At 37.9% G+C, this 27,324-nt stretch overlaps 1 protein-coding gene across 2 annotated transcripts in view; it reads right to left on the reverse strand.

Annotated features, from left to right (window-relative positions):
* The window catches only part of grm5b (glutamate receptor, metabotropic 5b), a 71,129-nt gene that overhangs the window by 31,570 nt on the left and 12,235 nt on the right, over positions 1–27,324 (reverse strand). For both annotated transcript variants that reach the window (XM_039660333.2, XM_039660334.2), the window contains exon 3: positions 13,218–13,467. In XM_039660333.2, coding sequence (XP_039516267.2) covers positions 13,218–13,467 — 250 coding nt within the window. The remainder of the gene's footprint in view (positions 1–13,217; positions 13,468–27,324) is intronic.

The following is a 27,324-nucleotide window of genomic DNA, read 5'->3' on the forward strand; positions in this document are numbered from 1 at the left end:
AATGTATTTACTCCTGCTCGATTTCGTGAATCATCAACACATCTTGAGACTGACAGAAATCCACATCGAGTTTGAATGTGATAAAGTTCTCAATCATGCACAAAATAATCTGTTTCTCTTTGCATTTGCTCAATACATTCCAACACATTCTGATTTCATGCACTGATTCACACACAAGATTTGTTATCACAACATATTTTCTTTTGTCAAATCAACTTTATAATAATTTATTTAGTTGAGATAACTTATTATTTTGAGTTGTTTCTGATGGTTAAATGAATCTACTTCATTGTATTTACTCACTTTTTCCAGTTCAATCAACTTAAAATTTTAAGGCAACCCAGGTTACTTACTTTAAGTTAAACCATCAATATTTTTTTACAGTGTGTTCATTACTACACTCTAAACAAAAATGATGCTAAATAAGCACTAAAAGTGGTTAATTGGCTTGTAATCATAGGGGAACCACTTTAAGGTCCATATAGCACTTATCTTTGTCAAATGGTGCAATGTAGAACCACAAGAGGTGCCATAGAGCACCTTAACCACCCCAGAGAAGCACTGAAAAACCAAATACCCCTTTTCCACCAACAAGAACCAGGTGTTGGTTCAGAGCTAGAGCTAGTGCCGGTTCGGAGCTGGTTCGACTGACGAGCTTTCAAAGAACTGGTTTGCCTTTCCACAGACTAGAGAGCCATCACAGAGCCAGATCTTACGTCACTGTATACATCTCATGTTGCCTAGTAACACTAGCGCGACACACACAAACACACAAGGCTTGTAGGAAATGGTTCGGCACTGTGAATCTCGAACTGCGAGAGCGATTCGAAAAAACAATAGAAAAAGATTCGATTCAAAAGCAGGAGTCGTAAACTCTCCAAACACTCCCGCAGCTCCGATCAGCTGCCCGATGCATCTCGAACAAGCCTTCCAACAACAATGGCGGTTGTTGCGTTACTATTTATGTTCATGGCTTTGCAAACCTACATTGGTAACCAAACACGGCACATCCGTGCAGCTCGCCATATCTTGCATTAACGGAGATTACAATCGAGCTGCTATTAGCATGATTAGCTGCAGTGTTGTAGTCGAGACCACCTCACTCGAGTCCGAGTCGACACCGAGACCAGAGAGAGTCGAGTCCGAGTCGAGACCGAGACCAGTGAGGGTTGATTACCTAATTTACTTTTATTTACTTAGAGAAATCCTTTTTTTTTTACTGAATTTACTTAGAGTTTAAAAAATATGATAAGTTTAGGGTAAAACGGCCACATAGTAGGTGGTGTTAAAAGTAATTTTATTACAATTTGTCATGCGCAGTTGCACACTAGAAAATCACCAATCACTGGGCGTGTCAATCAATTTAAAGAAATATTTTATTCACATACATTAATAATCATGAAAAATATTTTTAATTGAACTCGAGTGGACTCGGGAATAATTCCGAGTCCTAAAAAAAATATGTTCGAGTACGAGTCAATTCCGAGTCCAAATGGACACGAGTCCTTGACAAGACCAAGACCATTAAAATATGGTCTCAAGACCGAGTCCGAGACGAGTCCGAGTCTCGAGTACTACAACACTGATTAGCTGCTATTTTAAAAATGGCGGTCACAAGTTTCTATTCGTCTTGTTGGTCACGGTAACCCCGCCCCCAGCCACTGACGTAAGCGCTTCTTACTTCTAGACCAGCAGTGATTTGGTGCTACTTAAAGGACAAGTTCGGTATTTTACAATTAAAGCCCTGTTTTAAGATCATCCCTGACGAAATAGAATAGTTAAGATTGTTTTTTAGACAGATGCTCCTGTCACAAGAATTTTTAGATTCTGTGTTAGCACCCCCCCCCCCCCCACACCTTTACAATGGTAGCATAGGTGCACTCGAACAATCATTCATAAAAACGCATAAAACTTTAGTTTACAAAGACGTGACACTCACCGAGTGGTCTGGGGTGTTCACTGATATGCTCACACAAAAATCGCCTCAAAAGATGCTTTCTAACAGGTTTTATCGTAGTTTTTCGTGCAAGTCCATTTTCTTCCTGTTTTCGGTCGAAGTCCACGGTAATAAATTGTCGAGTTCACGTGCACGATCATTGGTAACTAGATCAATAGGATCGCGCACGCAAACTCGATAATCGACTACTGTGGACTTCGACCAAAAACAGGAAGAAAATGGACTTGGACAAAAACTACGATAAAACCTGTTGGAAAGCATATTTTGCAGCGATTTTTGTGTGAGCACATCAGTATATCCGAACCAGCACCAGCTCTGCCTTGGTGGAAAAGCGGTACACTGAAGAACCGCTGAAGAACCACTGAAGAACCTTTTTTAGAGTGTACTTACTCCAAAAAGTAAGAACTGTCCTTGAAAAGACAACAGGATTGTTTAAAGCTGCTTAAAGAGGAAGTAATGGATACCAAAACAAACAAAAAAGAAAAGTATGTGAAGGGAGAATGTGTGTGTGTGAGTAGAAATGTAATGTGAAAGGTGAATGTATGAGTGTGACCTTAGAATGCATTTTGGCTTGTACGGCCCCTCATAGTGACACACACACACACACAAACGCGCACACACACAGTCAAGTTTGGCAAGACAGATTACTGGAGGGTTCTGACTCAAAACACACACCAAAATACAGAAATTCGCAACGCTCACACTGGTGACCCACAGGGTTTCTCACACGCAAATGTTTCTGTCACTTTGATTGGCAGGCCGGGAAACTTTGACACTCACACACATCACTCAACGCCTTCAGACATCTCTCTCTCAGTCTTCTTCCATTACATCCTACAATACACACCTCCTGAAACTTTACTCTGTCTCATTGGAAGCTTTAGGAAGTCGGATTCATTTGGATAAAACAGCAAATGTTCCAGTTCAAACTTAGGGTGTATTCACACCTGCCTTGTTTGGTTCGATTGAATCGAACTCTAGTTCGTTTGCCCCCTTGGTGCGGACCTTTTAGGCAGGTGTGAATACAGCAATCGAACTCGGGTGCGGACCAAACAACCGAACCGAGACCCAGCTGAAGAGGTGGTCTCGGTACGGTTCGTTTACGGTGTGAACATGAACCGACCCAATTGCAAGAAAGCACTGCGTCGAAAGAGAATTGCGCGTCTTTCTGCGCGTCGTGTGTGAATGTCTAATCGCGCAAAGATGCAAAAAAAAAACATCATTTGCAGTTCATAAAGCATTTGCAGTTCACCACCTTTTGGTGGTGGTTGACGAGTTTCCCCCTTAAAGCGAATGCCGAGAAAAATTCTATATAAATGTAATGAATTATTATTATTATTAAATGTAAGGATAGTTACAATACAAGGATGATGATTCGTTAATTTACGTTAAACTGGACAAACTTAATCGCAAGCGTTTAATTGACAGCACTTGTTAGTACACAATAAGAATCTCATTATTTGAATGAGTGAACATAGCCCCTCTCTATGAATGAAAACGTTATACCTTCTCCGTCTTCTGTGCAGTGCCACTTGTAACGCAAAGTTGAGATGTTGCCCAGAGATAAAAAAAACCAGAAGGTGGTCGAATGAAAAGATGCACGAGAGACGAGAGTTGTCGTATTTCCCCGCGTTTATAGAGCCACTCAAACGTTACACTCGTCGTCTTCTCAAAATCCGAATTACAACTTCGTATAGATGACATTGTATCATAGTTTCTTCATATTGCGTTTGTACAGAATTTACACAAAATTAGTAAAAGAACAAATATTGCAGTATGAAATATATGGAAATATCTCCATGCTGAGCCTTTTTTGCACTTCCTGATTTCCCTTGAGAATCCTTGTCCAATGAATGGACGACCTTAGCACACGTGTGGTTTGGTTTACAAATTTTGGTTCACTTGCAAAAAGAGCAGTGTGAAAGCAAACCGTACCAAAAAATAAATAAATAATAATTTATTTGGTCCGGACCAAAGCAAGTGAACTATCGGACTTTCCTGGTGTGAATACACCCTTAGAGTCGCTATACATCCACCACATTATATGCTATATTTTGAATAGCAATTAAATAAACGAATATGAAATATACTCTATAAAAATATATGATTTAATCCAATTTCTTATTGATCTGGCACAAAACCAATGGCTTTCAAACTCAAAGAGCTTTTTTATCCCTCCTAAAAAGCTTCAATGCAGTTTGCTTGTGTGATTAGGTTGTGTGATTAATGTAGATTACAGTGAGCTCGATAAGCAGATCCACTGATTAAAACGCTAACCAGAACATACATCTTCCTATTTTCCAGGTGCAGTGATTCGCGCGTTTCCTCCAGTTCGCATCAGCTCTGAGCGACTGATGTGTGATGATTGTGAAAGTTTGTGTTAGTTCATCATCAGCGAGAATCCTGGCGGCAGAACAAGACATTCGTGGTAAATCCAGAAGCCTCTCTTTAAAGTCTCACTCAGTCTGTTCACATCCCGCTCTGACTAAATCTGAGACTGTTGGCGGGGGGTGTTGGTATGGGTGACAATTCTGTTGCCATGACAACAAGCCATTCCGACTTTGTTCTGTCTCCAGCTAATAGTGCAGAACTGAAGGAACGAGAGACGAGACGGAACAGAATAGTTCTGTTGATCGTGCCTCATACACACTCACACACTTGGACTGTCATTAATCAGTTAGCGCTCAGTGTGTGTCTGTGGGGTAAATGCTGGGGCTACGGGGCTAATGCATGTCACATGGGCCATTGAGATCAGTGTTGGGAGAGTTCAGCGAGACAGGTCCATTAACGCTGACACGCCAGTTTCATCTCTTTAAACCCTACGGGCTGCTAGAGGCGAGGGCAGATGTGTGTGGGGGTGTGTGTGTGATGGGCTTGTGAGTGCGAGATCCTCCAGCAAGAGCGTAAGAGGATATCTGGGATATTCCTACTGTCACAGGTTAGTAATCCCAACGAGCCCCGCCCACGAAACCTCACAGTTTGACCACGGCAAACATGACCACACGCATGAAACTACTAAAAATGAGCAATTAAAAGAGTGCAATTCCTGCTCCAATAGCAGCACCAAATGGAATTTTTTCACAATGCTAAGGTGTTCTGGCTGGTTGCTAGGGCATCACCAAGATGTTCTAGGTCGGGGATGTCCAAACCTGCTCCTGGAGGGACCATAACCTGAAGAGTTCAGCTCTAACCCTAATTAAACAGACCTGAACCCACTAATCACTGTCTTCAGACTCACTAGAAACTTCCAGAAAGGTGTTTTGGATCTGGATGCAGGGCGTTGGCCCTCCAGGATTGGACACCCCTGTTCTACGTGGTTGCTAAGGCATTGATAAGGTGCTATGGGTGGTTGCTAGGGAATTGCTATATTTTCTAGGATGTTACTATGGTGTTCTTGGTGGTTTGCTAGGGCATTACTAAGGGGTTCTGGGTGGTTGCTAGGGTGTTACCAAGTCAAGTCACATTTATTTGTATAGAACTTTTTACACCTCAGAATGTTTCAAAACAGCCTCACAGTAAAGAATGTGTTCTGTTTGTTTGCTAAGGCATTACTAAGGTGTTCTGGGAGGTTGCTAGGGCATTGCTAAGGTGTTCTGGGTAGTCTCTAGGGAATTACTAAGGTGTTCTGGGAGGCTGCTAGGGCGTTGCTAAGGTGTTCTGGGTAGTCTCTAGGGAATTACTAAGGTGTTCTGGGAGGTTGCTAGGGCGTTGCTAAGGTGTTCTGGGTAGTCTATATGGCATTAATAAGTTGTTCTGGGAGGTTGCTAGGGCATTGCTAAGGTGTTCTGGGTAGTCCCTGTGATGTTACTAAGGTATTCTGGGTGGTCCAGTGTCCAGCTTATTCCTTAGTAAATTACCCTCAAGACTTTTTTGTGTTCTGGTGTCTAGGCATTACTAAGGAGTTCTTGGTGGTTGCTAGGGTGTTACTAAGTCAAGTCACATTTACTTGTATAGCACTTTATACAATACAGATTGTTTCAAAACAGCTTCACAGTAAAGAATGTGTTCTGTTTGTTTGCTAAGGCATTATTAGGGTCTTCTGGGAGGTTGCTAGGGCGTTGCTAAGGTGTTCTGGGTAGTCCCTGTGATGTTACTAAGGTATTTTGGGTGGTCACTAAGGCATTTCTGAGGTGTTCTGGGTGCTTTATAGCTTATTCCTTATTAAATTACCCTCAAGACTTTTTTTGTGTTCCGGTGTCTAGGCATTACAAAGGAGTTCTTGGAGGTTGCTAGGGCGTTGCTAAGGCGTTCTGCGTAGTCTCTAGGGCATTACTAAGGTGTCTGGGTGGTCGCAAAGGCATTTCTAAGGTGTTCTGGGTGCTTTCTAGCTTATTCCTCCTTATTAAACCACCGTCTTTGTGATGTTCTGGTTTCTATGCCTATCCCAAAAATGTGTGGGTATGCATGCGTGAGTGTGTGTGCATTCTTGAGCAGATGTTTCGTTCTGTCGTACGCGTGTGTGCTCCAGAAATGACAGACCTTGAGCTTTGAGACGCTTTGATCCTCAGTGTTTCATCTCTGGCCTTAGATCAGTCTAACAGAGGGGCATCTACACACACACATGCACACACACACACACACTTTTCATTTTTAAGTCTGTCTTTAACTATATACAACCATATTAGAAATTAACAGTGGGGATGCCAATTCAATATGTTAATTTTAATTATTAAAAAAACATGCATGCATGTAGGATTCGATTATAAGGGATTTAAGAAATAAAACATAATCCATGACGCAACACTAAACGCATGTAAACATAGACTAACAATGAACAATGATGTATGCAATTAAATGTAGTTAATTAGCTAAATAATTGTTCTGAAGTGAAAAATCCTCCTGTTATATATCCGTTTTTTTCTAGATAATTTGCACAAGACTCTGCTGGCTGCTCTGTCTTTCACTGGCTTTCGTCCTGATTTCTCTGCTCTTCCTCTCTCTCAGCTGTTAAATATTCCTCTCACACTTTTGGCACTGCCGGGAGGAAGAGGAGGATGACGAAGACTTGACAGCTCCTCCGCATGGAACACAGACCACCGCGCAAACATCCCATCCTGCCTGAGAGGGAGGCAGACAGGAAACGCATCATAAACACTGTCAGGGCCTTTAATGATCATGAAGTTTGCTCGATTTGCTTGCAGTTTCCAGACTGCCGTGTGTCTGACCTGAGACCTGTGCCGATGCCTATACTTCTCATGAACATGGCAAGAGTATCTCAGGTGACAAGCTCTAATCTGATCGTCTAGCTTCAGGCAATTTCCAGGAGTCGGGAAGCACAGATTTATATCATTCCACCGGGAAACAAAGTTCCTAGTGCTAAAATGACTTCTTTGGCAGAACGAGGATTTGGCAAGATTTTATATAATCCTATATTGACCAAATCAAAGTAGATGCTATGTTTCATTTGGTGATGCTAATGTGTTCTGGTTGGTTGCTATGGCATTGCTAAAGTGTTTGTTTACGGTAGCATTCCTAAGGTGTTTTGGGTGGTTGCTAGGGCATTGTTAAGAATAAGATGTTCTGTGTGGTTGGTTGCTAGAGTGTTCTGGGTTCTTGCTAGTGCATTGTTAGGGTGTTCTGGGAGGTTGCTAGGGTATTCCAAATGTGTGCTGGGTGGTTACTATGGTGTTGCTAATGTGTTTTATATGTTTTCTAGGGTGTTGTCAAGGTGTTTTGGGTAGTTGCTAGGGAATTGTTAAGATGTTTTGTGTGGTTGGTTGCTAGAGTGTTCTGGGTTCTTGCTAGTGCATTGTTAGGGTGTTCTGGGAGGTTGCTAGGACATTCCTAATGTGTGCTGGGCGGTTGCTATGGTGTTGCTAAGGTGTTTTATATGTTTTTAGGGTGTTGTCAAGGTGTTTGGGTGGTTGCTAGGGCATTGTTAAGATGTTCTGTGTCGTTGGTTGCTAAAGTGTTCTGGGTTCTTACTAGTGCATTGTTAGGGTGTTCTGGGAGGTTGCTAGGACATTCCTAATGTGTGCTGGGCGGTTGCTGTGGTGTTGCTAAGGTGTTTTATATGTTTTCTAGGGTGTTGTCAAGGTGTTTTGGGTAGTTGCTAGGGAATTGTTAAGATGTTCTGTGTGGTTGGTTGCTAGAGTGTTCTGGGTTCTTGCTAGTGCATTGTTAGGGTGTTCTGGGAGGTTGCTAGGGCATTCCTAATGTGTGCTGGGTGGTTGCTATGGTGTTGCTAAGGTGTTTTATGTGATTTCTAGGGTGTTGTCAAGGTGTTTTGGGTGGTTGCTAGGGCATTGTTAAGATGTTCTGTGTGGTTGGTTGCTAGAGTGTTCTGGGTTCTTGCTAGTGCATTGCTAGGGTGTTCTGGGAGGTTGCTAGGGCATTCCTAATGTGTGCTGGGTGGTTGCTATGGTGTTGCTAAGGTGTTTTATGTGATTTCTAGGGTGTTGTCAATGTGTTTTGGGTGGTTGCTAGGGCATTGTTAAGATGTTCTGTGTGGTTGGTTGCTAGAGTGTTCTGGGTTCTTGCTAGTGCATTGTTAGGGTGTTCTGGGAGGTTGCTAGGGCATTCCTAATGTGTGCTGGGTGGTTGCTATGGTGTTGCTAAGGTGTTTTATGTGATTTCTAGGGTGTTGTCAAGGTGTTTTGGGTGGTTGCTAAGGCATTGTTAGGATGTTCTGTGTGGTTGGTTGCTAGAGTGTTCTGGTACTTTGCTAGTGCATTGCTAGTGTGTCCTGGTAGGTTGCTAGGGCATTCCTAAGGTGTGCTGGGTGGTTGCTATGGTGTTGCTAAGGTGTTTTATGTGATTTTTAGGGTGTTGCCAAGGTGTTTTGGGTGGTTGCTAGGGCATTGTTAAGATGTTCTGTGTGGTTGGTTGCTAGAGTGTTCTGGGTTCTTGCTAGTGCATTGCTAGGGTGTTCTGGGAGGTTGCTAGGGCATTCCTAATGTGTGCTGGGTGGTTGCTATGGTGTTGCTAAGGTGTTTTATGTGATTTCTAGGGTGTTGTCAAGGTGTTTTGGGTGGTTGCTAGGGCATTGTTAAGATGTTCTGTGTGGTTGGTTGCTAGAGTGTTCTGGGTTCTTGCTAGTGCATTGTTAGGGTGTTCTGGGAGGTTGCTAGGGCATTCCTAATGTGTGCTGGGTGGTTACTATGGTGTTGCTAAGGTGTTTTATATGTTTCTAGGGTATTGTCAAGGTGTTTTGGGTGGTTGCTAGGGCATTGTTAAGATGTTCTGTGTGGTTGGTTGCTAGAGTGTTCTGGGAGGTTGCTAGGGCATTCCTAAGGTGTGCTGGGTGGTTGCTATTGTGTTGCTAAGGTGTTTTATGTGATTTCAATGGTGTTTTCATGGTGTTTTGAGTGGTTGCTATGGCATTGTTAAGATGTTCTGTGTGGTTGGTTGTTACAGTGTTCTGGGAGGTTGCTAGGGCATTCCTAAGGTGTGCTGGGTGGTTGCTATGGTGTTGTTAAGGTGTTTTATGTGATTTCAAGGGTGTTGTCAAGGTGTTTTGGGTGGTTGCTAGGGCTAAGAGAGTTCACCACAAAAAAAAAAAAAAAAAAAAAAAAAAAAAAAACATTATCATAATTTGTGATGTTATTCCAAACCTGTATGACTATATGTTATTAAAGAGTATATTTTCGATGAACTGTATTTCATAATATATGCTTTCCTGTACCTAAAAAATAGAAGAGCATGACACAAGCAACACAAGTCAAAGGTTTGATCCCCATGGATTCATGGACTAATAAAAATATGTATGCCATCAATGCAATTCAAGGTGCTTTGTATAAAAGCATCTGGAAAACGGATAATTTTCTGGTAAATAATTGAAAAGTAAATCAGGTCCAAAACAACATTGGATCCCATTGACTTTCATTGTGTGTTTTCAATATGTGCTTTTAGAACAAATAAAATAATCTAGGTTTGAAATGATTTGGGTATAAATTAATGATGACAGAAGTTTCAATCTTAAAATCAAATATGGCATTAGTTTTAGACAGAAGTATGAAAAACAAACACATATTTTACTGTTTTGTGAGTTACTGCTTGTCAAATTTCATATTTACAGCCCAAACAACAAATTAAAAATGCAAACGGTGTTTGGTCACTTTACATGGTGGTCAGATGGTCTCTCCGTGTGTAAATGAGCAGTATTTAGCCTAGACAACATATGGTACAATATGAGTCACACACACACATGCATGAGACGCACACAGATGAAGAAATAGAACTAAGTTCTGTCATTATTTTCAAAGATTTCCTGTGAAAAATGAGTTCAATTTCAGTCTGTTCCTCACAGAAAGCGAGTGCACATGTTCCGCGGACCACTTTAATTTCTGTGCCGTTGTGTGTTCATCAGTCAGCTCTTGTTGTGGTTCTAGACCATGTGACCTGAGACCGAAGCAGTAAACGCAGTAATAACTGAGTAAAAGAGAGGAGACTACATTTTACCTGAAAATAATGCAATGATGATGATTGTGATGATGGTTATGAAGATGACAATGATGAAGATGGATTATGATGACTGTAACTTCCTCATCTGGACTGAGTAGCTGATGCTGAAAGAGTCAAACACACAGAGATACTCTCACACACGCAAATGTTTGTTTCACGATATAGACACTTCTGTGGTGTTTTTTGTTATTTTGGAGCTCAAAACATGGGTGATGAAATAAGAAATATGTCCAAAAAGTGCAATAAAACTGAAAAGAAAAACTTATACATATAAGTTTGTTAAACGTGTGTGTGTGCAAATCAAAACTAATAATGATCACCGTGGCCCTGTTTACAGCTGGTATTAAGATGTGTTTTGGTCGATCGGATCACAAGTGGACGATGTTAAATACAGGTGTAAATGTGTCTAAAACGATTTCAAGCTTTTCCACCACTTCCAGAGGTAGTCGGAAACACATTCGATTGCTTTCATTATGTAAACGCTGTGGTCGAATGCATTCAAATATCCTTGAAGCAAAAATTCCAGCAAAATAAAACAAAGAATTCCAAAAAATTCCCAAAAATTAAGATATGGTGCAAAAAAAAAAGTCTCTATAAGTTCTTGTTTTTTACAACAACGTCACACATGCAAAAGTGCTGTGTTGCCGAATATCGATTTCATACAACAATTCTATAAACAACAAGTTAATAGACTTACATTTTAGACACAATATTGTCAGTTTTTCCTCAATGAAAATAGTTGTAAACTGTAAAGCCACGTTGTTTAAATCAGTGGTTCCCAACCTTTTTTGTCTGAAACCCCCTTTTTTCCAAGAAAATATTTTAGGGCCCCTCTTCACATTTAATGATATTATCACTCTTGTAAGCTTGCAAAATATGTTGTTTTCAAACAAACGGTATGTTTACTATAACCAGATATGTTTATGCACAAATAATATAGCCTATAATATTGAAAATACAATGACAAAAACATCAGTAGGCCCTTTGTAATTTAAAAACATAAGCCTAAGAGATGCCTATATATTACCCTATTTGAAATCCCAAAACAAAAATATTCACACTGGTGTGTAGGTAACAAAAAAGAAAGAATAGTCTAATATTACTAAATGACTGCTGTATGGGGCCTCAATACTTGCAAGTTATTTGTGAGGCTTTATTTTTTTATAGCGAGTAACGAATAACTTGTGTTTATTAACAGAATAACGCGTCTTTCGGAAGAACTTTGTAGCCGAAACTACTTCTCTCTGTGCTATGACGAGTCACGAAGGTACCGGGCTACTCCGCAGTGGCAGCGATCCGAACCAGTGTAAAATAGTCCCAATATAGGTGTACCATAGTGGTGCAGGATAATACAAATATACGGATTGAAAAATGTATTCATGATAAACTCGCTCATTATATACATTTTTAACAGAAAAAAAAAGTTAAGGAATTTTATTTAATGCTAGTTGCTCAAAACTTTTTTCAAAATATGACGCGACCCCCCTGTTGGGAACCTATGGTTTAAATAGCAAATGCATTTGTGCCGATCTGTGCGCCCATGGGCGGCTGGTCTGAAAACGAGGTGTGTTCAGGAGCATTGTCGGCACGTTGCTATTTTAAGGAACTGAAATACACCGACCGAGACATGACTCTAGACCCCCAGACAGCAAACTGACATTGAATCAACATGGAAACAACGTCTCTCATGACATTGAAACAACGTTGATTTTGCTCATCGAATTAACGTTGAACCAACGTCAGACGCAGCATTCTTCAAAGCTAAATGAAAATCGAAAATTGGTTTGCTTTCATAACGTTGAAACAACGCGTTGATTTCAAGTTGATTTTCCGTTAGTTTTGAAAGAATGACGCGTCTGACGTTGGTTCAACGTTAATTCGATGAGCAAAACAATGTTAGATCAACGTTGTTTCGATGTCATATTTCCCCATTGATTCAATGTCAGTTTGCTATCTGGGCCAGGTTTCAGGTCTATTTCAGTTGCTGAAAATAAAATATTTTAGATGTTTCCAGTCCACTAGTCAGAAAAAAAAAACACTTTATGAAAAGCCAAAAAGGCCAAAAATCTCAAAATTGACAAATGCATGAAATAACACTAGCTGTTTAAGTGAACAGGGCCCTTTTAGACCATGCGGCTTAGATCTTTGAAATAGGGCCCATAAGCTTTGTCGGCTGAAGACCCCGGTTTGGTTTAAAGATGAAAAACGTACCAAACACAATGTTCTCTCACCATTCCTGATTTCTAACACACACTCACAGCATTCGGCTGATCTTGGGTCTGTCAGAGCAGAAACTAAAGCTGATGTTCTCCGTGTGTTTTTCCATCATCTTCAGTCGTGTTCATATGCAAATTGCATGAGGTCACCGTCATTTCAACCATTAGATCTAAAGATCTGAAGAAACCCATATATTTCCCCGCCTTCCCTTTGAATAAATCAGGACAGAAGTGATTGAAAGTGGACAAAAGTGACGGATCAAAACACCAGATGTAAACAAAAATGTGTTTCCCTCATCTATTTGTGATCCGATCGACCAAAAAGCATCTTAACTCTTTCACCTCCGCGGCTTTCCGTGTTTTCAATGTTATACGGTAGGGGGCGCTATTACACAACTTCTGAAGGAGTGCTGAAACTCCAGATCAAAACACAGGAAAAAAGGAGCAGAAACAAGTGATAAAAGCATTGCTTATGCACGCTGCACTCTTTTTTTGTTCAAAATATTACTTTTTATGAGAATTGCCAACATTCAAGTCTTGCATGAAGAATGAATGCATGCATTACAAATCTTTAATCTCCAGTTGAAGGGCAAGTAAAATCGCACTCAGTGTTTTTCCGCATCCACTCATCATCCACTGACCTGCCGACCAATAGGAACTCTCCGACGAGGTTCTGGCGCCTCATGGCCATGAGGATGTTTCGTACGGTCATGCCCTCACAGAAACACGCCACCACACGAGCTTTGGGAAGGTACTTGCGCAGTTTCGCCAGCAGACGGTCGAAGTTCTGCTCGCCGGCGTTACTCCAAATTTTATCCGAGTGAGCGATACAAATCCCTTCCTTTCCCGCCATCTCCTTAAACGCCTCCATCCCACTCTCACCATAGTTACCTAGAGAGCGGGAAAAACAGATCGTTATGAATATATATATACGGTCAGAATGCACAGGTACTTCATTTACTAGACATTTTTAATAAAAAGAATTTTTGAAGCTAATTTATTTTAGTTTAGAGACTCAAACATTTAATAATTTTTTTTTTCATATTCTGGAGCAAATTTAAACAGAACATTGTGTTACAGTGTAAAATACTGAAACTGATGTCAGACTTCAGCTGTGTGGATTCACTTAACTTGAGGAAGGAAAGGTCTAAAAAAGGGTAATTCATCTCACACACATAAAATACGCAAAAAACAACCACACACATACACACACGCACTGATATGTACATAAATGAAGCTTTGGTCAGGTTCTGATGTGGTGGCTCTGGATATTGTGGGTATGTGTAAATTCTTGTAATTAGTTTCACAGTGAGAGTAGCAGACACGAACAGATGGCACACACACACACACACTGTTGACAAACACACAGTCTCCGTTCATAAAGGGGACAACAGCCTATACTTCCTGTCAAAGATCATTGAACATCATCGAGATCATTTACTCAGTCACTGAAATGACTCACAATAAAACATTCGATTAAACTAATGATGTCTATTTTTCAAGGTCCCATAATAATATCCTTTAGGAACAAAACAGAGATAAAATATCTGTGAAGTAATGACCCACAGGAAAACAGCTTTGAAATTAAATGAAAATTAAAGGAAATTATATAATACAAGAAAAAAATATGACTGACAATTTCCAATGTTTTCAGATACTTTACAGTAAATAAATAGGTCTCCTCGATAAAAAAAAAATGTTAGAAAAAATAGAATACAATAAAGAAATGATATATAATATAAAATGTATATTATAATATAAATATAAAAATAATATAAAATAAAATATCTGGAAACATTGGACATTGTCAGTCCATGTGATACATTACAGTAAATTAATAGGACTCCTCGATGAATAAAATATAATAAAAATATAAATAAAATAAAACAAAAATATGGACTGACAATTTCCAATGTTTTCAGATGTGATACTTTACAGTAAATGAATAGGACTCCTTGATAAAATAAAAGAAAAAATCTAAAATTAATAAAATAGAATATAAAAATGTTATGTTAATTGTTACCTTAAATTTGACATAACTACAGTGAAAAAAATTGATTTAGCAACAAGAAATGACACATTAATTTAGCACAGAATAAAAAAAATACACTTTATATTGCCAGAAAAATTCCACTAACATTTTACATTCTAAAAATCCTTACGAGAAATAAAAAAGACACTAAATTAAAGCACAGAGTCATTAAATTAATATGATTAGCATTGCACAGGTCATTCAGTTTTGATGAGAAATGATGTGTGTTCTGATCGCATACTTTAGTATCTAGAGAGTCTTTTTCCTCAAAAAAATCAGTTGAGTAAAAGTCTTGCATTGCTGTGTAGGAAAAATGATGGAGATCTCATTAGTGATTTCCAAAGGGAATGGACGGATAAACACACACACACACACACACACACAGCTCCACCTCAAAGTGCTGCACTCGCCCGGCTGGAGTGTGAATAAATATTACAGCAGAAAATCGAACATCTGAACGTCAAACGCTGGCCTTTCCAAGCAGTGCAGGAATACATCAGGTTTCAGAGCGCATGTGTGTTGGTAGAAGAGTTGTGTATCTGAGTGAGTGTTGACATGTGCTGTAGTGTGTTTCTCTGTAATTACCACAGACACACATGGATCTGAAGAGAGATGCTATCAGGACTCTCTCTCTCTCTCTCTCTCTCTCTCTGGCTGCGCTCCAGCAATCTGGACTTAATCGTTGCGATAGGTGAAGGAATGTGTAGCTCTTCATTCATGATTCTGGCCTTATTTTACACGTTCACTTATAGAGTGTAATGTTGCTGTCTGGCCGCATTTCAATCAGGCCTATACCGTTCAAATTGCGAAAATTGAAATTGCGAATTGAAAATATACGCATAATGAAAAGACATCAGTTTCGCAAAAACTCCCATATATCGCAAAAAAAAAAAAAGTTTTTGCGCTCAATGAGGATTTTACGGAGGCGTATTGCATTCACTTGAAGAAAAAAAATCTACTCTAGATTTTTTAAAAAAAATTGCTCTGTTTTTCTGAATTAATGAGTTAATTTTTCATGAGAAAAAAATTTGCTCTGTTTTTCTGAATTAATGAGTTAATTTTTCATGAGAAAAAAGTTTTTCCTCTGTTTTTCTGAATTAATGAGTTAATTTTTCATGAGAAAAAAATTTGCTCTGTTTTTCTGAATTAATGAGTTAATTTTTCATGAGAAAAAAGTTTTTCCTCTGTTTTTCTGAATTAATGAGTTAATTTTTCATGAGAAAAAAATTTGCTCTGTTTTTCTGAATTAATGAGTTAGTTTTTCTTTAGAAAAAAAGTTTTTGCTCTGTTTTTCTGAATTAATGAGTTAGTTTTTCTTGAGAAAAAAAGTTTTTGCTCTGTTTTTCTGAATTAATGAGTTAATTTTTCATGAGAAAATGTATTTTTGCTGTTTTTCTGAATTAACTCATTAATTCAGAAAAACAGAGCAAAAAAAAAAATTCCATTAAAAATTAACTCATTAATTCAGAAAAACAGAGCAAAAAAAATAAAAAAATTCCATTAAAAATTAACTAATTAATTCAGAAAAACAGAGCAAAAAAAATTTTCTCATGAAAAATTAACTCGTTAATTCAGAAAAACAGAGCAAAATTTTTTTTCTCATGAAAAATTAACTCATTATTTCAGAAAAACAGAGCAATTTTTTTTCTCATGAAAAATTAACTCGTTAATTCAGAAAAACGGAGTACATTTTTTTTCTCATGAAAAATTAACTCATTAATTCAGAAAAACAGAGCAAAAAAAATTTTCTCATGAAAAATTAACTCGTTAATTCAGAAAAACAGAGTAGATTTTTTTTCTTCAAGTGAATGCAATACGCCTCCGTAGGATTTTGAGGCAGTTTGAAAAAGGAATATTTCGCAATGGAAACATTTTTGGTGCATTTATAGGTCACCTGACATAGATGCCGCAGAAGACGAGACAGAGTTCTTCATTAAACTCATAAAAGACAAAAGTATAATAGCAATACTGGACTCTATAGCAAAGAAATGCCACAATCAAGACCTTAAAGCAGATGGAAGGAAGAAACACCTCATATGTGCCCAGAAGTATAAGGGGCTCTAGTTTTGCCTCTCGACCTCGTCTTCCTCACTCAAAAAAATGATATGTTGACTTTAATTAATTTTAATTTGTCAACAGGTTCCACATAACTGGATTACGTTAAACAAACATAATATGTTCATGTAACTTCAACATAATGGAATCATGTAATTTTAAATTACCCAATATAAGTAGTCTCAACGTGATTTTTTAAAGGCTTCCTGACATGATTCAAAGGCATTTTATTATATTCATTCATCCATTTATATTTCATTTGATTCAGTGACATTTAATTAAATTAATAGACTTTAGCTACCTATTTGCTAGCAGAAGCACATATTAGCATCTTGAATGCTAAGATTTACATGCTCCTTCATTCAAAGCAATTGAAAACAATGAAATCAGTCGACAGCCAAACAAAATGCTCCACTCTTCTCCACAATGGTAACACACTGTAATTTAAATGGTTTAATAATTCCAATGTAATTTAACATTAAACACTATTACACACAATCAAGTCTTCCCCTTTTCTAAATTTTTTAAAAAAAACATAAAATAACTATTTATTCTCTCTTAATTCAACCAAATGCAAAGCATGCTGGGAACTAAAAGCACTGCCCAGTTTCAGTTGAGGCAACACAAATCAATCATGTAATCCAACACAAACGGATTAAGTAAATTTAAGTTGTTTGTAGATTTAAGCAGATTGAACACAATAAAATTAAGTTCGGGCAAAATGGCAGTCGGCTCGCACTATACTGCCACCCTCTGGATGTACACATTTTTTTACTTAACATAAATGGTTTGTGTTTAGGACACACATTAGGATTTTGTACTGCTAAGCTGAGACACAATTACATAGACCTTAATAGAAAAAAACATTTAAAGTCAAAAAACACAATTATTATAAGTAAACTATATATAAATATATTATGTAAAGTACCTAGTTCATTTTTTTAGTGCATTTTTTAATCATAACAAACTCCACCGTGACAAATCTCTTCACAAGAGAAAACTCCGTGACTGTTTTCTGAAAGATGGCACCCGCTATAACTGAAATCGCAACTGTTAATCTAATTTCACATGCAACGAGATTAGCCAATCACAGCAGAGCTCATTTGCATATAAAAAGCACAGCAGCAAAATCCACATCAATTCTGATTGCTCCGAGATAAAACGATCATGAAAGAGTGCAACTGACACTGAAGTGGAGTTCAGGGTGAAAAACACATACTGCAGCAGTGTAAAATATGGGCTCTTTTAAATCTAAACGCCCTAAAAGCTGTCCTGCTGCTCGTGTGTAAGAGAGAGAGAGAGACAGATGCAGTTATCTGTGAAAGGTCTTTCTCAACCCATTACATTACTGTGAAGTATTTGCACTAAATCAAGTGGAGTATCCAACGGCATCAGATGATAAAAATCCCCCGCCGCGCCACACTGTCCCGTGGTGATATCATCAGAAATATATCTCTTAAAACGCATTTCCTCTCTCAGCTTTACCACTATCATTTATTATGATTTACCCATGTTTTATATCAAAATCCTAGCGTTCGTGGTTTGTGAGGAACTAGTGCTGAAACCTCGACATGAGCAGATGGCACATACATGTCCGTCTCCACGGGACACACACACACACACACACGCACAGGTATAGTTTCTCCTCACTACGTTACTGTACATATCCTACTCTGTGATTATGCTAATGCTATTCAATCTGTATTACATCATAATCACATAACCTCCTCTAAGTCTGAGCAACAACATTCGGGTTCATTTTCTCCATGAGGAAATTGATTTTGAACGCTAATTTATTATAAACGTTTAAAGACGGCCCTACTGTGAGCAATGAGGTTGTTAATCGATGTTTCGGTTTAGTTTTTTATAATAATCGTGTTTAACAAAGTCATTCCTGGTGAAAAACTACATTACCCATGATGCTGTACAGAAAATTACACCAATCAGATTTATTAGCCAAAATAGCTTATTAGCTCCGCCCACTTGCATAAAGCAGCGAATGACGTACTCTCAAAATACTGAAATGTTTGTATAGTCATATGCACATTTTGCAACAAAGCTATTGTTTTTATACTATTTTATATTCCTTCATCGTTTTTAATTTGATTATGCTACAGTATTTGCAATGCTTCATGGGTTTGTAGTTCTTTCCCTCACTAAAGACGTTATTGGATTTTTAAACTTTTTTTTTTTTTGCTTCAAATCAAAGTGTGTAATGTTATGATTCACATCGAAGTTGATCATGGCTATTTTAAAATCCCTATGGGAAGAATACTTCAGCACTGCTGAAAAAGGGGGCAGGCACTAATGCATTCCATTGGCTGGCTTAAGTGATTGACAGGTAGAGGGGAATCCATCAGCCAATGGTTTGCTCGCATCATTTTTAAGCAATACATGGGTTCTGGAAGCGCTTTCCCATTGTTTTTCCATATTTTTTTAAGAATTTAAATTCTTCAGCCAAACCAAACAGCTCAGAATGAATCACAATATTACAAAACTGATTCAAACCAATTTGTATATTTCTTCATCTATATTAATAGCAGAGAGAAAGCTTGCACAGCAGATCCTACACATTTCATTTAGATGCCAAATGATCCAAACAACGAGCAACAACGAGATAAACATTTTCATTGTCATTCGGCGAGGGAAATGTTTCTGCAATATTGTAAGTTATTCGGTGCACACCCACAAAATCAAGTTAACAATATACTATTGTTAAAAGTTTGGGGTCAGTACGATTTTCTTTTTAAAGAAATTAATATTTTAATAATATTTATAATCAGGGATACATTAAAATACATTAAAATACATTTGTAATGTTACAAAATATTTATATTTCAAATAAATGCTGTTCTTTTGAACCGTTCAAAGATTAAGTGTATATAATAAAATGACAGTTTTCACGAAAATAAGAACTATTTAATAATCATAAATGTTTCTCGAGCATCAAATCATCATTGTAACAGACTTTGTTTTCTTACTTCCAAGTGTTAGGCGAACCCTAAAACGCTCGGTCACATCATCTTAGACTGATTTCTGAAGGATCATGTGACATTGAAGACTGGAGTAATGATGCTGGAAATACAGCTTTGATCACTTACGTAGGGTTGGGTATCGAGAATCGAGTATCGATTGGAACCGGGACTAACTTTTCGTTTTTCCCGGAATCGTTCAAAAGTTAAAATTTCGATTCCTAGTTTCGATATTCACAGTCCGCCGAGCGGAAGAAGAAACCGCTGAACAACAACAACAACGAAGAAGCGTCTACCGGAAGTGTTGGCATAACCGCGCGAGTCGAACGTCGCTTACGTCGGCGGTCCAAAGTGTGGCTTCACTTTTCTAAAAATAACGAAATCTCGGCAAAATGCAAAATTTGTGACAAAAGGAGTAGGCCTATTTGTGACAGAAGGAGTATTTCCTTCAGAAAGGATTATTTCCTTCAGAAAGACCGATGGTTATCAAGGTTAAGCTAAACTTTTTTGACCCTGCCTCTTAAAAGAATCGGAATTGAGAATCGTTAGGAACCGGAATCGAAACAAGGAATCGGAATCGTTCAAATTCAAACGATACCCACATGTTACAATATATTCATTGTAATCATAAATAATAATAATAATATTTGACTGTTTTAACTGTATTTTTGATCTTTTAAAACGTTTTGAGCGCTACACGATACATCTAGACACTGAAAAGCAGTATCATTCACAATGTCATTGTCTTCTTCCTCAAAGGCGGTCATGAAGACAGACGTCCAGCTGTGTCTCAGCACAGATGTGTGTGTGTGGACCGCAGCTGATGTTCAGGGGATCGAGGACAGTCGAGTCATATTTACACAGCGCTTTATACACTACGGATCGTTTCAAAGCAGCTTCACTGTGAGAAACATGAAAATAACAGTGTTGATGTTGATCAATTATGAAGCAAAATGTCTGGTCTCATGAATCCCGAACGTCTGACTGCCGATCGACATCTGGCACACACTGCAGTTCATTCCCGCCAAAAACAGCCCACTTAGACAGCAATAAACTGACATAAAAATGACCCCACCTGACCCGACTACCGTTCAACAGTGTCTTCTGCTCACCAAGGCTGCATTTATTTGATCAGAAATATCGTAAAAACAGTATAACTGATATATATTACAATATATATACAAATATATGGTAAAATGTATTTTAGTGATCTTTCCAGCATCATTCCTCCAGTCTTCGGTGTCATGATCCTTCAGAAATCACTCTAATATGATAAAATGTTGAAAACAGTTGAAACGGTCATACATTTTATTTTTCAATAATCTTTGGTGAATAGAAAGCTCAAAAGAACAGCATTTATTTTAAATACTAAGAAAATACTTTAAATGTAAATAATTTTTAAATAAACTATAAATGTCATTAGTCACTTTTCATCATGTTAATGCATCCTTGCTGAAAAAAAAAGTATTATTATTATTATTTTTTATTATTGACCGGTCGTGTATGTCATTATTTGTCGTTCCAAACCTGTACGTCTCACTTTCTTCTTCAAGAGAAGAGATTTGGAAAAATGTCTCTGCATTTGTTAAATGAAAGTCAATGGGAAAAAAAGCTGAAAATGTTTCAGTCAAAACATTTTCTTTGGTGAATTTTATTTTTTTTGCATGAATGAAGTGTTTCAAACTAATCTCATGAATATTTTTCAAAGATCTGATGCCATAAACTTCTCAAACTTAATCAAATTAGCCTGTGCATGTTCTGTTCAGAGGAGGCTTGTGTTTGAAACAGGTGCTAATTCATTTCCCAAAAGGATGAATATGCAAATGAAGACAAGCCATATCAACCAGAACGCACTCAAAACACTGTTTCCATTAAAAACACACCGTGACATCTTAGAAAAACACAAGAACTCAAATCGGTGAAATCCAGTCAAGACAAATTGGTGCGTAATTTACCTTTTTCTCTCAGAAAATGCTGTAAATTTCACAAATTACTACAAAAAACAGCAAGTAACAAATTAAGTGTGACATTTTGAAGTACAACAACTATAATCATATTGTCTAGTGTATGCAAATGAGATGAATGGGAAGTTCAAGAGAGACCTTATAATCATTATCGTGACTGTAGAGAGACAGAGAGAGGAAGACAAGCAGCTCACACTCATGAGGAAGAACGCTGAGAAAGACAAATGCAGATTCAAATCGGGATACACAAATGTGCACACACACACACACACACAAGCACTCACACAAATGAGCCCGCAGACACGTGTGCGCACACACATACACAGACAGACACGCGCGCACGCACACACACACAGACACGTGCGCACACACACAAACACACTAACACAAACACGCTCACTTATTCACACACTCACGCACACGAGAGCACACGCACACAAACACTCAAATACACACTTACACACACTCAAATACACTCAAAAACAAACTGACACACACTCAAACACAAACACTGACAAACACACACACAAACACTAAAATACAAATACACAAACACACTCACACACACACAAACACACACTCAAAAACAAACTGACACACACACACACAAACACTCACAGACATACACAGATGACACACTCACTTATTTACACACTCACACACACAAGAGCACTCACACAAACACTCAAATACAAACACTCAAATACAAACACAAACACACACTCAAACACACTCAAAAACAAACTGACACACACACACACACACAAACACAAACACTGACAGACGCACACAGACACACACAAGCACTCAAATACAAACATGAACACACACACTAATTCACCCCCCCCACACACACACACACAAACACTAAAATACAAATAAACAAACACACTCACACACACTCAAACACAAACACTCACAGACACTCAAAAACAAACTGACACACACACACTCAAACACTCACAGACACACACTCACACACACACACTCACTTATTCACACACTCACACACACACGAGAGCACACACACACACAAACACTCAAATACAAATACACAAACACACACTTACACACACTCAAACACAAACTGACACACACACACACACACAGACACTCAAATACAAACATGAACACACACGCTAATTCACACACACACATCATTCACTCTTATCATTCACTGTTGAATTAAAGGGATGGTTATTTAACAGCAGTGAAAAGCTTTTCTTTCATCAGAGCCGGAAAGTGAGTGTGTGATTCTGTCTCTCGCTCACCTGACCTGACCACAGAACAGCGCTTACAGACACACTGGGCAGATTTCCAGTCCAATCTGAACGAGTGTGTGTAACTCAGGTCAACGCCACCGGAGACGACAGCGATCTCAATAACACAAAGAGCTTTTATTCATATCCTAATAAACACAAAACCAAACACAGAGCATCCGGAACGCCTGGAAAATTGATCCGCGCTTATTATTTTGATTTGGTGTGACATCATGGTTAATTGCCGTGGCGAATACACACCGAGAGGACGTGTTTTCATTTCATGTGTGTGTGCGAATCCTTTAGAGGAATTTAATGAGAAAAGTACACCAATATTTTGTCATTATTTATGTTTTTCAACGCCTGTATAACTTTCTTTCTTCAGTGGACCTCAACGGGAGTTTCATGGCACTTTTGTCGTGTAATCAAAGTTAATGTTAGTCAGTTAGAAAAAATAGTCAGCTAGAAAAAATAACTCGTTAGTCAGCTAGAAAAAATAACTCTAGAGAGGAGCATTTTGCTAAATATATACACCATATTACATATGCATTATAATCTTAATGTTCTTCAATATTTAATGCATATTTGAATAAATCTGGCAAGTTTTTATGACAGCCACCATTTAAATGTTTATATTTCATACAATCTTCTTATTATAAAAATAAATAAAAGTGTAATTTAAGTGTTTGTATAGCTACAAAACAGTTCATTATTACCTTCATTTTAGGCTAATGAAGTCTATAGGCTACAACTAGACTATATATATAGACCATACACTCAATGCTGGGTTGTTTTAACCCAATTTTGGGTCAAATATGGACAAACCCGAAATGTTGGGTTAAAAATGTAATGTAAAAATTTAACCCAACGGCTGGGTTAGTCCATATTTGACCCAAAGTTGGGTTAAAACAACCCAGCATTTTTTAGAGTGTAGTTTACAGCATTAGTTAAGAGATTTGATTCCCTTGAAAAAATTTGCCATTTATTGTAACTGATACACAAAATAATCAATATTGAATCGAAATCGATTCGAATTGCAAGCTTGTGAATTGAAATCAAATCGAATTGTGAAATTTGTGTCAATACCCAGCCCTACGAACCAGAGTCAATTATTCAGCTTATACAGTTGCAACACCTCAAGATATTGTTCAGATGTTGTATTTCAAGACTTTTGTCAGATTTCTGTCATTTAAGGGAAAAGCCAATGGAAAAATCCTATTGATAATCCGGTAATACATCATCATTCATCACTACAGGACTGTCTTTTCAAGATCCTGAACATTGATATGTAAATGATCCTACAGTATGCTAATGAGCTCAATGTTGTGATAATGTAACCATGGAGATTTCAGAACACTTATTTTTGCAGTTTTGCACTTTATGAATGGAGCTTTGCTTTACTAGCATCGGATTTACAAACATCAACTACAACGACACAACATCTGGTATTATTTTATAATCTGCAGGTTTAATATTCAGCTTGGCTTCCTGTTCTGGCCATCTAAGGGCCACTTCTCTCTCTGCATGTTTGCTTTAAATGAGTTTCTCTCCTCTGATGTGCTTGAATAAATAGCCGCCTCCGTAAAGATGCTGATGTCAGGTGTGAAGACTATAGCCTGTCCAATACCAAACCAAAAATTGAACTCAAACGACATGACAATTCAATGAATATACAGAAGCACATCCACTCTGCTTTCACTTCTTTTATCGAAAGAGGAACAACATAGAAAACAGATGTTATGAACAATACAGAACAGAGATGTGGCTTGGGAAAGGGTAAAAAAATACACACCGTCGCCCAGCCTTTCGGGACTAATTGCCCCTTGTGGGATTAATAAAGTTGATTGTTGATAAAGTTGACACACCATTTGAAAAACCAAGAAAAAACGAATGAAAATTGACTAACTACATTTTAATGGATGTGGAAGCAGAGAATGTCCGAGTGTATTGGGTTTGCTGCGCACTGTGATTGGCCAGAGACTATTGCCTAAAAGGGCTTTGGATTGGCTCATCACGTTTGAGGGCGTGGCTTAGCCAAAGGTCAATTGGGTTGCAGAGTTTTGCCACATTATTTTTTCATTTTCAGCATTTAAAATCTCTCTTTACCTTGTTCTCTGACACTCTAAAAAATGCTGGGTTGTTTCAATCCAAATTTGGGTCAAATATGGACAAACCCAAATGTTGGGTTAAAAATTGGGTTAAAAAATAAAAAAGTTGAAGTTGGATTAAAATTTTAAATTACATTTTTAACCCAACATTTGGGTTTGTACATATTTGACCCAAATTTGGGTTGAAACAACCCAGCATTTTTTTATGGTTTCTTTTTTTAAAGACACTTTTGATCAAGTAAAAACAAGTACTAAATATAACTAAAACATTAATAAAAATAATTACAGAAGCTTAAATGTGTTTTAAACAAGCAAAAGAGGTTTTAAAAAAAAGCAACAATTTCAGAAACATCAACATCTGTCATGAGTCGTCGTTAAAACTAATGCTAACTGCACTGTCAAGCATAATTAACACATGATAATTTATTATAATCACTTCATGATGTTTTTGCAGTGTTTAAATTAGCCCAACATAACATGTTAAATATTTCATTTTTTTCAGCAGATGATATATACTGTACTGTATGTTTATGATAAAGTGCTAAAAAGGATGTTAATTGGCATAAACACACGTAAAGAGTTCTCTATTTATAATCGGTAAAAATCTGTCACTGACCTCAGTTCACTGCGATCTCACAAAGATCTGTTATTATGAATGAATCTCTTTGTAATGGCGATCAGTGATATGCCATTTCCACAAGAGTTCAGCACAAAGGATTTGATGCGTGAATCTATAACTTGTCTTGTAAAACTTTTTTTGTTTACAGATTATTTTAAGATATATATTATACACTTTATACACGTTCCTAAAACATGAATGGTCCTTTTCAAAGTCAAAAGACTGTCTAGCACCAACCCTTCCTTCTGGCTTATTCTTCTTCAAATTATTACACATGCGCAGCGCGTATAAACTAGTCAAATCTCGCGATACAATACAAATAACGATGTATCAAAACATAATCACTCTTAATATAAGGAAAACATGGTTAATGTAGTTATGGCTCAAACCCTCTTATTTCGTGTCTACACTTTGTTATGATGAGCGGATTTGCGAGTGTGCAGAACACAAACAAAAATTGTGGATTTTGACTAACTTAATCACCTCTGATTGGTCATTGTGTTCAAGAGTTCAACAGAGAGGTCTGTGATTGGCTACATTGCTCAACGCTGCGAAAACACGCTGTAAATAGAGTCCCGAAGTGATGACGTCACTTTGTAGGACAACTCGGAAGTTAGCGGCGCATGGGTTCCCTCGATCGAATAGCTATGCATTTTTCCCATAGACTTTTGGAAAATTGCAAAAAAATAAGATCTGTGTTCAACAAAGAGTTGTGACCCTTACACGTTTTGTCTATCAAGATAATCTTTACAAGTTAATCCGAAATTTATACATTTGAAGGCTATATAAAGTTTAAAAAACCACAAGCAGGTTATAACTGGTGTGTTTTTTGTCATAGATCAAAACGTGAAAATATTTTCAGATCTTATTTCAGGCGATTTAGCAAAAATCCATTCAAAAAACCTACCGGAAGTGCCAAAATACTAACTCACTTCCGCGTTTTGGCCTACAAAGTGATGTCATAACTTCAGTGCCAATAGAGAGCCTAAGTCCCTCCCCTCTGTTTCCGGCTCATAGGACGTTATTTCGGAAAAAATATGTATGGTAGTCAATGGCGAGAGACAACTTCTCTTTTTATTCTGTCTGAACTGTGCCCTGAATTACACATATGATGTGTGTCAATTTAAAAGATAATTCTGAAAGTCAAGAAAGTCGCAGTTTGTCATGAAACAGAAGAGTAACATGTAGTTTTATTTGAAAATCGCTCAATGAACTACATCTCCCAGGAAGCGAAACAACGAGCATGTCTGGCACAAAACACTCAGGCATGAAGGCGTAATATAACGTAAGACTAGAGAAACAACGACAGACGTCAGCTTCAGAAAAGTTAGCTTCATTCATCGAGAGAAAATGTGCGCCTTTGGGGTTTGTAGTGTCTTATGTGTCTTATACCTCAATATTTTACATCAAACTAAGACTTTTTTTACTTTAAAATGCACCTTTAAATTGATTGTAATTCAAACCAGATCAAAATGTTTGTTAATACCATACAATATTTTTCCGAAACAAGGTCCCATGGTGATCGACCGGAAGGGGAGGGGCTTAGGCTCTCTATATGTCACGGATCATGAAGTCACGATACGGCCCCAGAGATCAGAATAGTGTTTCTGTACATGTCATAGTGCATCAGCAGAGTTAGGATGACAGTAAACCGCCCACAGCGGCTCAGGGTGTGAGACGGCGTATTCAAAAACACATTTCCTCAATCCCACCTGATCACCGATTCCTTTTTCCATTTG

Source organism: Pimephales promelas, chromosome 16 (assembly GCF_988280905.1).
Source record: "Pimephales promelas chromosome 16, fPimPro1.hap1.1, whole genome shotgun sequence".
NCBI classification, from domain to species: Eukaryota; Metazoa; Chordata; class Actinopteri; order Cypriniformes; family Leuciscidae; genus Pimephales; species Pimephales promelas.